The sequence below is a fragment of the Coffea arabica genome, chromosome 1e (assembly GCF_036785885.1).
Source record: "Coffea arabica cultivar ET-39 chromosome 1e, Coffea Arabica ET-39 HiFi, whole genome shotgun sequence".
In the NCBI taxonomy this organism is placed as follows: Eukaryota; Viridiplantae; Streptophyta; class Magnoliopsida; order Gentianales; family Rubiaceae; genus Coffea; species Coffea arabica.
This window is the reverse complement of record NC_092311.1, coordinates 20356096-20370411: the sequence shown is the minus strand read 5'-3', so window position 1 is coordinate 20370411 and position 14316 is coordinate 20356096. Positions and strand designations below refer to the sequence as shown.

The 14316-nt window shown below is 34.6% G+C and overlaps 1 protein-coding gene across 1 annotated transcript; it reads right to left on the bottom strand.

Annotated features, from left to right (window-relative positions):
• Positions 1 to 287: 287 nt before the first annotated feature.
• On the bottom strand, positions 288 to 12425 carry LOC113701374 (zinc transporter ZTP29). The gene is made up of 12 exons (XM_027221992.2): positions 12093 to 12425; positions 8237 to 8295; positions 7890 to 7982; positions 7711 to 7800; positions 7514 to 7595; positions 5760 to 5815; positions 5596 to 5652; positions 2294 to 2334; positions 2072 to 2139; positions 1909 to 1965; positions 1694 to 1811; positions 288 to 790 (listed from the first exon to the last, which is right to left on the bottom strand). Exons 1-12 carry the CDS (start codon positions 12154 to 12156, stop codon positions 745 to 747), a joined length of 831 nt encoding a protein of 276 aa, XP_027077793.1. The 5' UTR covers positions 12157 to 12425; the 3' UTR covers positions 288 to 744.
• Between the last annotated feature and the right edge of the window lie 1891 nt (positions 12426 to 14316).

Here is a 14316-nt window from a genome sequence, read left to right as displayed (position 1 = left end):
TAATTTATTGAACAATTAGGCCTAATATTAATCCCCAATTCACGTTTATTTCTATCATCCTAATTGCATTGCAGAAACTAGTCGAGGTAATTCATCCAGTCCTTTGGATTGTTCAGTAGTTCTCAATTGCTTCAGAATTAGCAAAAGAGTAATCATTCAAAATTAATCAAAGCTATTATTAGATAAATTCTACATTCAACATTTTTTTGCCATTAAAAAATCTAGAACCTAGATGTAAAAGCAACCGATAACACATATTACAACACCAACCAAAAAAAAAACCCAAATGATTCAAAATGAAATCTAAATCAGCTAAAATAATCAATGCGAACTACCTGGAAAATGCAGAAATAAGACGAGGCTAAATACACTTTCCGTTCCATGTCTATTATGGGGAACAATTGATTCCAGGTAAATCTCCTGAACGTACATCTAAGGCTCTCATAAGCAGAGCAAAGTTGATCGAGATATGCACTAGTTATTTCAGGGCATTGTACTCGCTTGTACAAGCATTCGAATAAACAGTGATCAATGAAGCACAATTCCCTACAGTGCCGCTACTCTCTTACGGTCCAAACGTTCTCCGCAAAACACTTCATATTATGTGCAACAGCAATTCAGCAATTGTGTGCCGTATTCCCAATAATCCAGTTTATGTCATTATACTGTTAAAGGGGCCTCCTCTGCCAACAACTTAGTATAGAAAGTGTTGTGAAAGAGCTGACAAAGTTTACACATGAACTGCTACAAACTCATGTCTTTTGGCAAGCTGATCTCAAGAAAATACAGGCTGCAATATAAGAATTAAAAGATGATCTATGTAATATACCGAAGGGGACTTTCAAAATGATGTATAAGCAGGATACATAGAAGATTAAAAAAATCCAGAAATAAGTGAATTAAAGTTTTCTACAGTAATTTCTGGTTAACCATCTCTGGAAGATGTTATCAATATGCAAGTCTTTTATTTCTTCAATGCATGACTTATTATCTCTTTTTATGTTTGTTACTTAGATTTTGGGACACGCAAACCAGAAGCTAACAGTGCCATCCTAATGTCTACAGTGCCACAAGGGGAAATCATCCATAGAAATCCCATAGGCTTTGGCCATACAGTGTTTCTGGGCACTTTAAAGCTTCAAATGCCTTCTAACGGAGGATCATAATAGGACAAATGGAACAAAGGCAAACCATGTTTTGAGAACTTTGCATAATTGCATGTTTCATTTTTTGACAATTACTTTACAATCTAATTTAAGCAAGAGGCATTACCAGAGCTTGGACCAAAGCAATAAATAGCTCCATGAAGTTAGTGTCTAAAGCAAGAGCTAAGAGAGGTGGAGACATTTATATCATATCTTCTATTAATGCAAGGAACACATACCGAAAGAGGATGTCAAAATCAAAAGCTAAGACAAATAAAGGCATGCAAATCCTTGAATCTTGTGCAACTTTATTATCTCTTTTCCAGTCATTTAGAATCAGTATTTCCGTCTAACTATTTGTTCCTTTTTAGACTTGTTAACAATTTGTTAAGATTCTTCTCTATTGTCTAGACAAGTATAACTGAATTGTCACACGAGAATTCTGACAATTTCAAAACAGGAGCAAAACTAAAGGAACATTATAAGTAAACAAGGTCTAGTAGCTATCCTTTCAGAATGCTTTTAGTCTTAATAGTAAACTTTGTTACCTGGCAGACATGAACGCCATCCCAAAGAACACAGCTTTAACAGCTTGCTTTTGCCCTGCATAGTCAAATGCCAAAGGCAGCATCTCATGCAAGGTAAGAAAGGCCATCACTCCCCCTACTGCAATAACAAGAATTAACAGAAAATAATGATGCTAGATGGTAATCACATGTCATCCCTCAACCAGTTAAAAATACTCCAGGAACAGCATAAGAACCTGATCCAAGAAGACCCTCCAAAACTTCAGGATTTAAGCTGCTAGGGAATAAGTAAGCTGCACTAAGCTAAAAGGTAAGAAACTTCTAATGTCTTAACTCCTCTGCTACTTCAGAAGAGAAAATTATTAAATTAATCAATTCACAAACAAGAACGGAACCAACCTACAATAATTACACCAAGAGGCTCTGCGAAGCCAGAAAGAGTAGCCAGTTTGAATGCCTTCCATTTGCTGAATTTAAGACAAAACTATGCAACTTAAACAGAAATGACAGAATTCCAAGGATTATACTAATGACATAGAAGTATGCATTTGAGAAACTAGCAATCTCTTTTATCTGCCATTTCTAAAATAAAACCATAATGTTCACATTCAGTCATCTTACCTATGTGTTGCAAAATAAACTGGAAGTGCAACTGCAACACCCTGTAAAAATAGAAAAGAATGAATTCAGAATCCTTTGATTAAAGTGAGAAAATTATGCTTTCTTAGGTTAGTACAGATACATCAATACCACCCTTCCCAATATTTTCCCTCTTTCATTTTTTGAGAGAGACAGAGAGTCCAGTGCCAAGAAACATTAATGATATTCTTTCACGCAGCTTTACTCTTTCTTTTGGGTTTTATCTTTCCAAATTTTAGTTCTTTTAAATTTTGTGTACTATTCAAGTATTTTGAGCACAGACTAATACTTTCCATGACCAAGTACTGCCAAGATCTGGTAAAATTCTTGCTAATAGGGTAATAGGATCACTGTATCAATCTTGAGAATACTACATGGTTGCATCACTTACAGAATAGGCAGATACAACATGCAACCCCAGTGTTCAGCCCATGATTTATCATGCTAGAATCCAAAACCCAAATTTTGTCATTCCTAAGTATTTGTCTTCAGAGCACAAGCTAAAACTCCAATGTAAAATCCTTTTAATATTGAGACAAACTGTTAGCCTGCAATAAGAAATTGTGTCTATGTGACCTAATGAACAAATTCACATTACATAAATTATAACAATATGAACATCTCTAACAAATTTCACAAATACCATATTTCAGAATATGGAAATTTTAATGTTGCAGTTTGTTAAAAACATATGAAGGCAGATTACAAGAAAAATCCTGAATCATGGATGGTTTAATGGGTATGGCCTATTAGGATCTTCAAAACAAGGTCCTGCCCCATCTTCCAGAGAACTACTATGTGACCAAGTGACTTCTAAAGGATTGAGTAGGGGCTTTCAACAAATTGCAGAATTTTGAACAAGTGTTCAGTATGAAAGAGACGAAACCTGTAATTTCCTGCAGTTAGAGGTTGAGTAGAATTGCTGGAAACTAGATAGTTATTTAACAATGGTAACTTTCATATAGTCATCAGAACCACAAAAGAATCAATATAATCAAGTAATTTAGGAAACCCTTTTTTCAATTGCTTACAGGTCCAAAAATGGAAGATCATAATTTACATCTTAACAAGCATCTGCTGGTAAGGAATGAAAACTACCCTAAAAAACTGAATTAGATAAAGGATTGTTTGACCCAATTTGATATGTTCCTGCCACAGCAGAATTGAAACAAAAAAAGGTCCACTTTGGAGTAAAAAAATGAGTTTCATGGGCAGTGGCAAAGCCAAGACCTCATTGATAGGGCACAACAGCCCAACAGCCAAACAGCTGGCACAAGCACAACACCTTCCCATGATAAGTAGGTACCACCGTCAATGAGAAGGACCCATTTGTTTGATTACAACTCGTTGGGAATTCCGAAACTAACCCAAACTGATGCCATGAGAAGTAGCATAAACTAAAGCCCAAACAAACAAAATTCTATATCACTCCAAGCATAATTTATAGAAAATATTTGGATTTCTTGCCATTATCTTCTCTCTCCACTTTCTTTGGTGTGTTCCTCTTTCCTTCAAGCCCAATTCTTTATGTCCATATTTTCCTGGTTGCTAGCACCTTGTGATGTGCTTGCTTTTTCCCTAATTACTAGTAAGCTTTTGTTTCCTTTACTAACTAACTACTTGGACTCAACTTATAAAACATATCATTTTTCTATTTGGATGCGATAGCCAACCTCTTTTGGGTTGCGGTGATGCAATTGCAATCATTTTTGTTTTTTGGTTGAGGGTCTGCTGCAATAATTTACAAAGTTAGGTCTTAACGCATGTTAAGCATAATCAAAGGGAACTAATTCCAAAATTAGGGGGTGATGGGGAAGGTATGCAGCCTAGGCAATGTCATGCAGTATTCTAAGTTAAAAAACCTGTAAGTGGAGGAATCCAATCTCTTCTAACACAAAACAAAACAAAACAAGAAACAAAAAAACAAGCCCTCAGTGCAAAATATACAAAGGTTAAGGGTGAAAACATCAACTTCTAAACTCTCAGATGTATAATATTTCACATATTATAGGCAAAACATGTGATAGACAATCAGACACGATACCATCCGAGAAAATAGTACAGGGCCCAAGAGACAACTTTAAGACAGTGTTGTGTTTTACTAATGAAACATGGCTATGCAGGTAATCACACTACTAAAAGCATATTTCTGCCAATGGAAATGAAAATTGAAAACCTCAGTTTGGAAAGCAGAAATGACATTTTAAGGACATCATATTAGGATATACCATCAGTTTCAACAAAAGGAAGTGAGAAATATTGTTACATCTACTCCTATATCAAATCCAAACTCATGGGCTTTTGTCTGACTTTAGGTTGCTCAAGCTAAAGTACCAGTTCAATTTAAATTTGGCAAATTCATTTGTTGACATCACCTAATTTAGAATTTGTTTTCACCAGATATATCTGTCCGAAGTGTGTTGATAATGTGTACCAAACACATCCACAACAACACAACATGATAGATTTGAGAGACTAACATAACTTCATTCGAAGTCTAGAGCATGTATGTTTAAAAAGCAGTATGGATATTAGAACAGCAGAAGCAAAACCAACAGGCAGCATGATATGCCACGTCATTATTGTATCACACAAGCAGCTTGGAAAATGGAAAGACAGACACTAAATCCACCAACTGGCAACGAAAGATTTGTTTTGAAGACAAACATTAATATATTTTGATGACATCAAAAATCAAATCGAATCACTGCAACTAGGAAATTAAAAACATTTCTATTACTAAAAGCACCAACAAAACTCCGTGTCACTTCAGCATGCATCAGTAGCAGCGTGGACTGGTGTTAGCTATCATCAACCTTATCAATAAGGATCCTAATGGCAGTACAATCATAAGCTTTCATTAGGATCAGTGAGTAGCTCCTCAGTTTGTGTTCTATTTACATTGAAGATAAACATCTACTGCATCGACAATGACTTTTACAGGTAGCTTAGGAAGTAGCTTCGCTCCATATCATTTTCCTGAATGCAGTGAGACATGAGAACTATCCACAGAAGCTTCAAATTTCACTATTAGCCTTTCTTTGAAGCAGAGATTGTTTGGCATACGTATGATAGTCCGTTATAGACATAAGCTCGCTTACTCATGGGAAATATCATCAATAGAGTCAATAAAAGAAAGCATTAGTGGGAGATTAGTATCACAGATAAATCGCCAAATGAACTTGTTTTAGTGACACACGTTCAGAAGATTCTATGGATTGCTTTTCAAGCAAATCTAGTATCAAACAAAGTAAAGAATCAGCATGAGCAACACATGTAAGTACCTCCGGAATATTGTGCAATGCAATAGCAAGAGCCAGATTTAGACCAACTCGAAGACCCTAAGAAAACATACAAAAGATAACAAAATTGATATGTATCAACTGATCTTTCAGGAAAGAAGTCAATCATTTAAAAAAAAAAACGTATAATCCAGCAGCAAATGTACCTTGATTGATCCAAGAAAGACTGCCATTCCCTCTGGAAAATTGTGCAAGCTAATTCCTATTTACAGAGAGAAAGAAAGAAATAAAACTGAATCTTCCCATTTATAACCAACAGATATACCAGAACCAGGAACTTTCAGTGAGAGATTTGATGTGAAGGATTACTGCAACTCCCAATTGAGACATTTATGAATACATGGCTAACCTCCAAGAGGATAACTTATTGTTTTAACAGTGACACAAAGAATGGAAGTCTCAAACTACTGGTACTACTTAATCACAATAGATCAATGACAAAAGAAAATGCTGTAGAATACTTCACCATTTAAGATTAGAGGTACAAAAGAACAACTCTTCATGTATATTTATCCAAGAAAAGGGCAATGTTGTTTGTCTGCTTCATTGACTTAACTATAAGATGCAACTAAATGAGGGGTCAACAAGAAGACACAAGTTTTTCGGTAATGATGGAGAATCATCCAAACACCACAATGTCATCTTGAGGTTTTCACTAATTAGGTTTTCAGCTTCAGATGATACACCCAATTAAGTAAAATCATACTTTCAAGGATTTTTAAGTTCTGATGATAATCATGAGTGGTATATACAATCTTTGTGTGAGAGAGAGAGAGAGAGAATCAACTGCTTTATAGTAGATTAGCAGACCTACATAAAACAACACATGGGTACCCTTAAAAGTGTAGTTGGAGTTAGCATAAATAGGAAACTTTTGACCCCATCAATTGTTGACTTGAAATAAAACAGTGAGAATAGTGCATGGTTGTTTTCACAGAAAGTGTACAAGTACCAAGTTGCCTGTCTTTGCCTTTCATCTTTACATGAGAATGTACCTTATTTACATGACGGAGATTACAAAAATTAAACTGTGTTCCAACAAACATAAAAGTCAAACCTCTTTTTCAATTTAAAAAAAATGAGACAATGCAAAACCCACATTATGCCCAGGTTGCACCCCTCCAATATGTTAGTGAAGCTTGTTACCAGCATTGTCTTTGTTGTTTTGCTTTTTTCTTTTGTGTTTTTTGGGGGGGGGGGGGGGCGGAGACTAAATTCCTCCACAATACTTCATCATGTTGTCATGTATGTAGACCACCTAATTAAATGTGCAGTTCTCCTTACTGCTTATACTGCAATTTAATATACGAATGCTTGGTCTCATAATGTCCATAGTTAGAAACACACTTAGAAGATACTAAGTCTCACCTGGCTATGAGATGCAAGTCCATAATTGTCCAATTAACTGCTAAGCCAACCTAAATCCAGCATTGCTTCAATTGTGATACTGAAATGAATTTTCTAACCACCCTTTGTGCACATTCAAATTTTCTTGGGAGAAAAACCATTTCTCTGTCAGTGTGGCCTTATCATTTGAGGTCCAATCAAACAACCAAGCTATCAAAATTGATATCATTAATACACGAATTAGCAGCCTCCGTGACCAAAAAGAGCCACTAAATAGCAAAATATTTTTCCTTAAGAAATGCTTCTCCAACAGTTTGGGAGTGAACAAATCCCGAAAGGCACTCATGGTATTTAAAAATGTTTCAGACCATCATAAGTTCATTCAAATCATGTCTTCTGTCAACAGTAAGCTCGCACACTAAAAGCCAAACAAAGGAAACAGTTGTGGTGCAACCAGCTGGCATAATTGAATGCATTCACGCAGAAAGCCGTGCAAACAAATATGCTAAGGAAATCTTCAGTCAAAGTGAACAAAAATACACAGCAGACTGACCTATTGCTGTAACAATGCCACTAAACAAGACTTGGCGTCGGTGCTTTTTCATTATATCCTTGCCCCCTTCATCCCCATTTTTCTGTTTGCAAGCAAAATATATTATGTATTAAAATGAATTTCCAAACACACCAGTTGCACTAGAAAACTTTAGAATGAAAAATGCCACTAGAAAACTTTAGGAGAGAATACCTTACCTTACTGCTTTTCACATCTGAACTTGGAGCAAGTGTAGGTTCTGGGATGAAACCAGAAACAATTGCAAAGAATATTACACCTGCAAAGAACTAAGAGCAACAAATGGGGTAACAATTATTAACTTAAATAATTTTTGTGAAACAAGGAAAGAGAAGACAATCATTAGGTGATAGCTTACCCAGAGGTTTCCCCTTAAGAAACCAATAGAGTTCATAGCATTATGGGCCAAATCCAGGAATGATATGCTCAACATAAGACCTGCAGCAAAACCCTGCACAGAGATCACAAGTATGCCATTTTAATTTCATAAATGACTCAGGAAAACTAAAGAAAATAAAGAAGTAACAAATTAAGAATTTGAAAACATTATGTATGTTAATGTGCATTTCCAATGTATTATAATCAATCATACAAGGAATCCATATGCAGCAAGTTTAACAAGAATTGCTCAACCGAGAATCATAACCATGAGAGACAAAATGACAACCAATTTTCCTTAAGAAAATAGTAGCAGCTAATCATTACCTGTAAAAGCCCAAGCATCTTCACATTTGGAGCCTGATTCACAACCACAAACAGTGCACCTGTCCAGTAAACGGAAAATAGTTAGATTAACAATGGACTACCAACAATAGCACTTCAGTTGCTCACAAGTCAATATCAAAGATGGCAGCTGCAGAAGCAAACCACATCAGGCGTTTTAGTAAAGGAAATTTTAACAAATCAAGCTACAGATTATTCATTGTAACTTCCCCAATAGACCTCCAGGCTGTCACTTCTTACTACAGTAAAAATGGAAGACAAGAAAATAAAGACCTTCTCAATTTCAAAATAGATATCCTACTGGTCATACTAAAAAAGTAGTACCAGTTTCCATTTCAAATAAATCTTTATTTTAGCGGAAAGGTTAGAGGTTTTGTGTTGTCTCCACTCATTTAGACTTAAATAATCATGGTTCCTAGTTTGCTCTTCAAAATAGTATACAGTTTGAGCTCTTGCTGCAAATTAAAATGCACAGTTTGACATTGAGGCAATAGAGTACAAGGTCACAAGGAATATATCACAAAATTTTCCTAAAACAAGTGAAATCAAAATTGGAAAAAATGAAAACTAGTTAGTACTAAGGTCCTTGCCATTTGATAAAGACTAGATCATCACAGTTCAAAATGTTGCTTTAAATAGGAGCTTAGCAAAGAGATACCCAAAAACAGAAGTTTATCCTCAAAAGAATGAAGATGAGCTCCAGAAATAAACAAAACAGCAAAATCAAGATACTTTAACAACAATGACCCCCTTGTCAGAGTTCTTCTTATGCAGTCTTTTGCATTTATTGTTTTCTTATTTCAACACAAGAATCATCAGTTCTTTATGCCTAAATCACCAGGAGTAGCCAAACTTAAAAGCATCCTGCAAATGTCCCAATGGGCATACCTAAACCCACATGAATTCTATTACCACATGGCAAGAGTATGACAAGAACATGACATTATAAATTGTAGTGAGTTTATAGAGAGTTGTAGTCACAAAACACATAAACTACAGCACACAATCCCAGAGAAAGAGAGGCAATGCATGTTTAAGACAATTTCCTATCACAATCAAATAAACGAACTGCAGTACTATGGATAGATCATACCCATTCACAGCACTAGCAAAAAAATGACTGCAATGCCTGGGTGCAATCAAGTAGATGAAACAAAATCTAAATGAATAAAAACACAGGATTGGCAGTAGGAAACCACTCTATTTGCCATCAAATATTTGTGTTTGGATAGACTATTATTTGAAATATCATTTGGAATAATTACTGTAGCACTTTTGTGATGTTATGTATGTGAGATAAAAAGGTTGGGAAATGTGTTTATGATGCAAGTGAAATATTATTTGAGAAAACTTAATCCAAACAGTATCTTTTTCAGGATAACTAATATTTTTTTTCCAAATGTAGTCTACAATTTGGTAGAGTTTGCTTTGTCTACTTACCAAAATTTAAAAGAAGAAGAAAAAGAAAAATGAAAAAAGTATTTTTTTGCCAAGATTGTCTCACGGAAATTGTGGGCTTCAAATCCATGAATTCTAAAGATGTCTGTATAAAGTTTAGGCATTTCAAATGATTGATTGTGGAAATAACAGAAGCATTTTTAGTTAGACTTCATTGAGCAATGATTATCATTACTCCCTGAGCCAGTAGCTCATGGACCATATTTACAATGTTGCTCCTTTATTAATTCCACAAAATCAAGTTACAGGAATCGCACTTGACGAGGGACAAAGGGAAGCCGCATTTGACGACATAGTTTCTCTGTTCAGAACAAAATAGAAAAATTACCAGACAAGTAGACATAATCTTGCCAAAAATTTTAACTTTTGTATGACTGAAAAAATTAAAAGGCTTATCATCAATCATCTGGAAGGTAGGGAAGAAACTACTTTTAAGGCCTAGGGAAGTCACATAGTCAACTCAGAGTCTTTCACATGCAAAATTTGCTTCACATATATAATTTGATTTTTTAAGAATCAGATCACATTACCAATGTTCCAGGAAAACCTCCAAATGTAATCTAATACTTGCTTCATCCTACAATGATAGCTAATCCAAGGCACTGAAAGGCCCCCCCTACAATGTTAAGTTTCTGGCATGTAAGGGACAAATGCAGCCAGTAATATGGCAAGTATAAAGGTTCAGCTGACAATCACTAGCAAAACTCATCATACCTCTCTTCAACTCTTTTGGAGCCAAATATCAATTTTCTTTTGTTTAATGTAACTTAAATTTTGCATTGCAGATAGCTGACAAAACTTTGAGTACCAGAAACAAGCTGTTTTGCCAATAAGATTTGCATGAGAAGCAAACTAGCAGCTGGCTCAAGATGATTAGAATGGAGAAAAACATCAGAATAAGCTTAGCCTAGGCCTGTCCTAGAATAATTATGCCATATTGTTAGACTGGGAGGTGATTATGCCCATCAATAATCCTTCATCCATAATAATTACACACTTAATCTTTGTTTCTATAGCCAAAAAACCCAATGAGGAGAAACCACATCATTTTGTGTACAAATTTCAGAAGGAAATACTCAGTCTGATTAGGTACTGGGTCAAGAAGTATAGACTTCATAGTTTCTGAGGATCTTTAACTTGAGATTTTATAAGTGTCAAACCCATTCCGCTGCAGCCCTGCCGCACATCCCTAGTGAACTATGTGGAATCTTCATATCACTCCCTTAACTTTCATTTGGAGTTGGATTAATCCACCCAACAAACTCTAATTTCCAAGAGGTGTACAAAATCCTTAATATGCAATCTCATCACAATTTTTGTAAAGTTAAAAGCAAGTTTACATCTTAAAACTACACAAATTTATGTGCTCATGTCAAACTGCACAGCATATATGAATATGCCTCTTGCAATATCAATGGCAGGTAAGCAACTTTGCATCTGATATAGTTTAAAATAAATCTAACAAGTAATTTATGTCATTCATGAATCACACAGTCAAATCACCCTGAAGGATAACTGTCCATTTAAGACGAACTCAGAAGCACCATATACCTATTTGAATGTGAATATAATGGTGAAGTTGAAATACATCAGAGGATCAGAAAGCAGATTAATATGACTAATTGACCATGGCATGCAACGCCAAATCAAGCTAAGAAAAAAGGAAGCAACATGAATCAAACCTTGGAAATCAGGCATGCAATGCCAAGAAAGAGGTTATGCAAGTTGCATAACACAGAGATCAGTCAGCTCATTGACTTCTGTACCAGAAACATATACCCCTATATGAGCAGCCGACCATTCTTTCACCAGTCTTATTTGTAAGCCTATTCCTATGCAAACAATCCTTTTGAGAACATCCGTAAACAACCGAATTTTGGTTCCACGGCAAATAACCAGATGCCATTCGCCTGTAATGTTAAGCATTTTCTTATGTGCAGTAGTTTCTTCTTCGAGAGGAATATCCTGTATCATACCCTGCCCCGGAAACAACCACTATCCTTACCCAGAAGTGCAGATGAATAGTTAATCATGTTCCCTAGATTCTGCCATACAGAAAAGCAATGCCCCCGAATATTGAAACTCATATTCTAAACTAATAATTAAACCTACAAAAACAAAATTTTTCATATATTCTAACTTTTGATGCATAACACAAATGTAAAAGCAATTTGAAATCAAACAAATTGTGGAAACAGTTCCCGATATTGTAAATAAATTTTCATTCATCAACAACTGAACATGTAAGTCTACATTTCAATTCGAATTATGAAATCCAACAACACACAAGCCCCAGGCTGCCTCAACTGAAACAATTATACATAACTTACATAACCCATTTCCAAAATTTGCAGAGGTAAATAATTTTTCAATGGCTGACCTATGGATGTACTTAAGCCACCTATGAGTGAGAGTCCAAGAGCAACCAATACTTGAGAATCCATCAATCCGTCTTCTCCAATCCAAACCCCAACGAGACTTTTTCTTTGGTTCTTCCACTGTACAGCTACTAATAGTCAAAGGGTTTACAGAAGATACAGGATAAAGAAACTTGGGTAATGGTTTAAATAGAGCTGAACAAGTGTAGAAAGAATCATTCCATACAAAAATAAGCAAGTTTCAGACGAAGTTTTTTTTATTTGGTTTTGCACAAAATCAGCTGACTCAGAAAAACACCGAAAGTGTGTTTCTTGTCTTAGTTTTGGTTGGCTGTAAAAAGGGGTGGCAGTTCATATTAAACTTAATATTAAAAACTTGGATACCCAATTACCCATTATTTGAAAAAAATTATTTATTATAATATTGTAGCTTTTTTGTGATGGATGTATATGAGATAAAATAAATAAATAAATAAATAAAAATATAGTTCAAAAATGTGTTTATGATATAATTTAAATCTTTTTTTTTTCAAATAATATAGTTCAATCACTCACATACGTACTAAATTTGGGTCTAAAGAGGAACTCGATAAAGAAATGGTTCAACGGATTGTTGGTTCAGTAAATGGATGGTTGACACAACGGGGCATTATAATTAATTTAGATATAAAATCTCATGATTTTAAATACAAGATATATGATTAGACAAGAACAAAATATATTACAACAAATTTTTATTGAATTTTTTGTAAGTTTTAAAATAATTTATTTCTAGAGTAACGACAAAATAAATTTAATAGGTAGTTTATCAACTTTTAAGTACAAAATTACTTTTTTTTTTAGCTTTACCATATTTTTGTGGCACAAAATTTGAAGTGCTAAATTCTATTTGGAGTGATTTTTGTCCTCGGAATAAAATATAGTTATATAGCATTTTAGTCTTCAATTTTTAAGTTTTTAGAATAATGGGGGTGAAGTACTAAGGTTTAAAGCATTTGAAAGGAGCGTTTAAAAAGAAAAATAAAAGTGAAAGCGCAGGAAAAATGAAAGATTCGTAACATTTGTTGAGTTGAAAGATGCGTAAGCACATCGTCTACTATACTGGTTTTTCTGTGATTCTTATAAAAAATGTGGGTTCTTGTTTGTCCTCCGCTTTGGTTAATTTTTTTTCCAATTTGTTTCCACTCTTTCCCCTGCCTTTCTTTGCTTCAATCTCCTTATCATTTGCCATTCATTCCCTAGCAATTATTTCCATTATGCCTCTGTCTCATTGGACATGGATATTGTAGCCCGCCGGATTATGATAAAAAAAAATAAAGGAGCTTTCCGTGTAACCAAAAAAAAAAGACGATACAGCATACACAAGCTTCAGAAGAATGCTTGTGATGAAGAAAAAGTTAATGGATCTCATATACGTACGTAAAATACAATGCAGTGTGCAATATGAAAATCATGCTTATTGTCTTTTGACTGATTTTCCACCAGTATCCTACTGGATTATATCACCATTAAATACCCTCTTCATCAAATTACACTGACTATTTTTTGGGTAATTTCCCTTTGTTGCTCCTATTTTTTTGATTAATTTCCTTTTGTTGACTCTTCTTTAACTTTTACTCCAATTTGTATACAAAAACAATATTACACTTAATTTCTCTTGGCTAATTTTGTTTTCCCAACTATTGTGACCCCTACTTGTTTCAATTCAATTGCATTCTACCAATAAATTACACTAATTTTATACCACTTCACCTTTGTTATCCATTGGCTTATTTTATTTTGTTAACTTCTGTCACAAATACTATCTTCAATTCAATTATATGTATTCTACCAATATCCTGCACCATTAGACTACAGTTAAGCACACTCTGGAGAAAATTCCACTTACTATTTGTTTGTTCGATTTCCTTTGTTAATTCCCCTAAAACTATTTACGATAAGATTTCCTTTGTTAACTCCTCTAAAATTAATTGAATTGTACCAATATTTTACAAGATTAGGTAGCCATTTAAATGTTCTCTAGACAGATTAAATATCTCAAGTTACTTTTTTCCTACCAGTCATTTTACTCGAATGACACTTTCCAAGGTAACGTTTTAAACCACTAACTTTCTTCCTTCTTCATTATCACTCGTTGTTTAAGCCTTCAAATACATTTCTTCCCGTTGACTTTGTACGAATTTTGTCCCAAATTTTTTCCGTTGCTCATTAAACCACTTCTTTCTG

Coding starts and splice junctions, on each gene's coding strand:
- LOC113701374 (XM_027221992.2), bottom strand. CDS start 12,156: ATGGATTCTCAAGTATTGGTTGCTCTTGGACTCTCACTCATAGGTGGC. Junction 2,140..2,293: donor GTTTATTTTGCAACACATAG/GTAAGATGACTG, acceptor TCTTAAATTCAG/CAAATGGAAGGCATTCAAAC. Junction 1,812..1,908: donor GGAGGGTCTTCTTGGATCAG/GTTCTTATGCTG, acceptor TTGTTATTGCAG/TAGGGGGAGTGATGGCCTTT.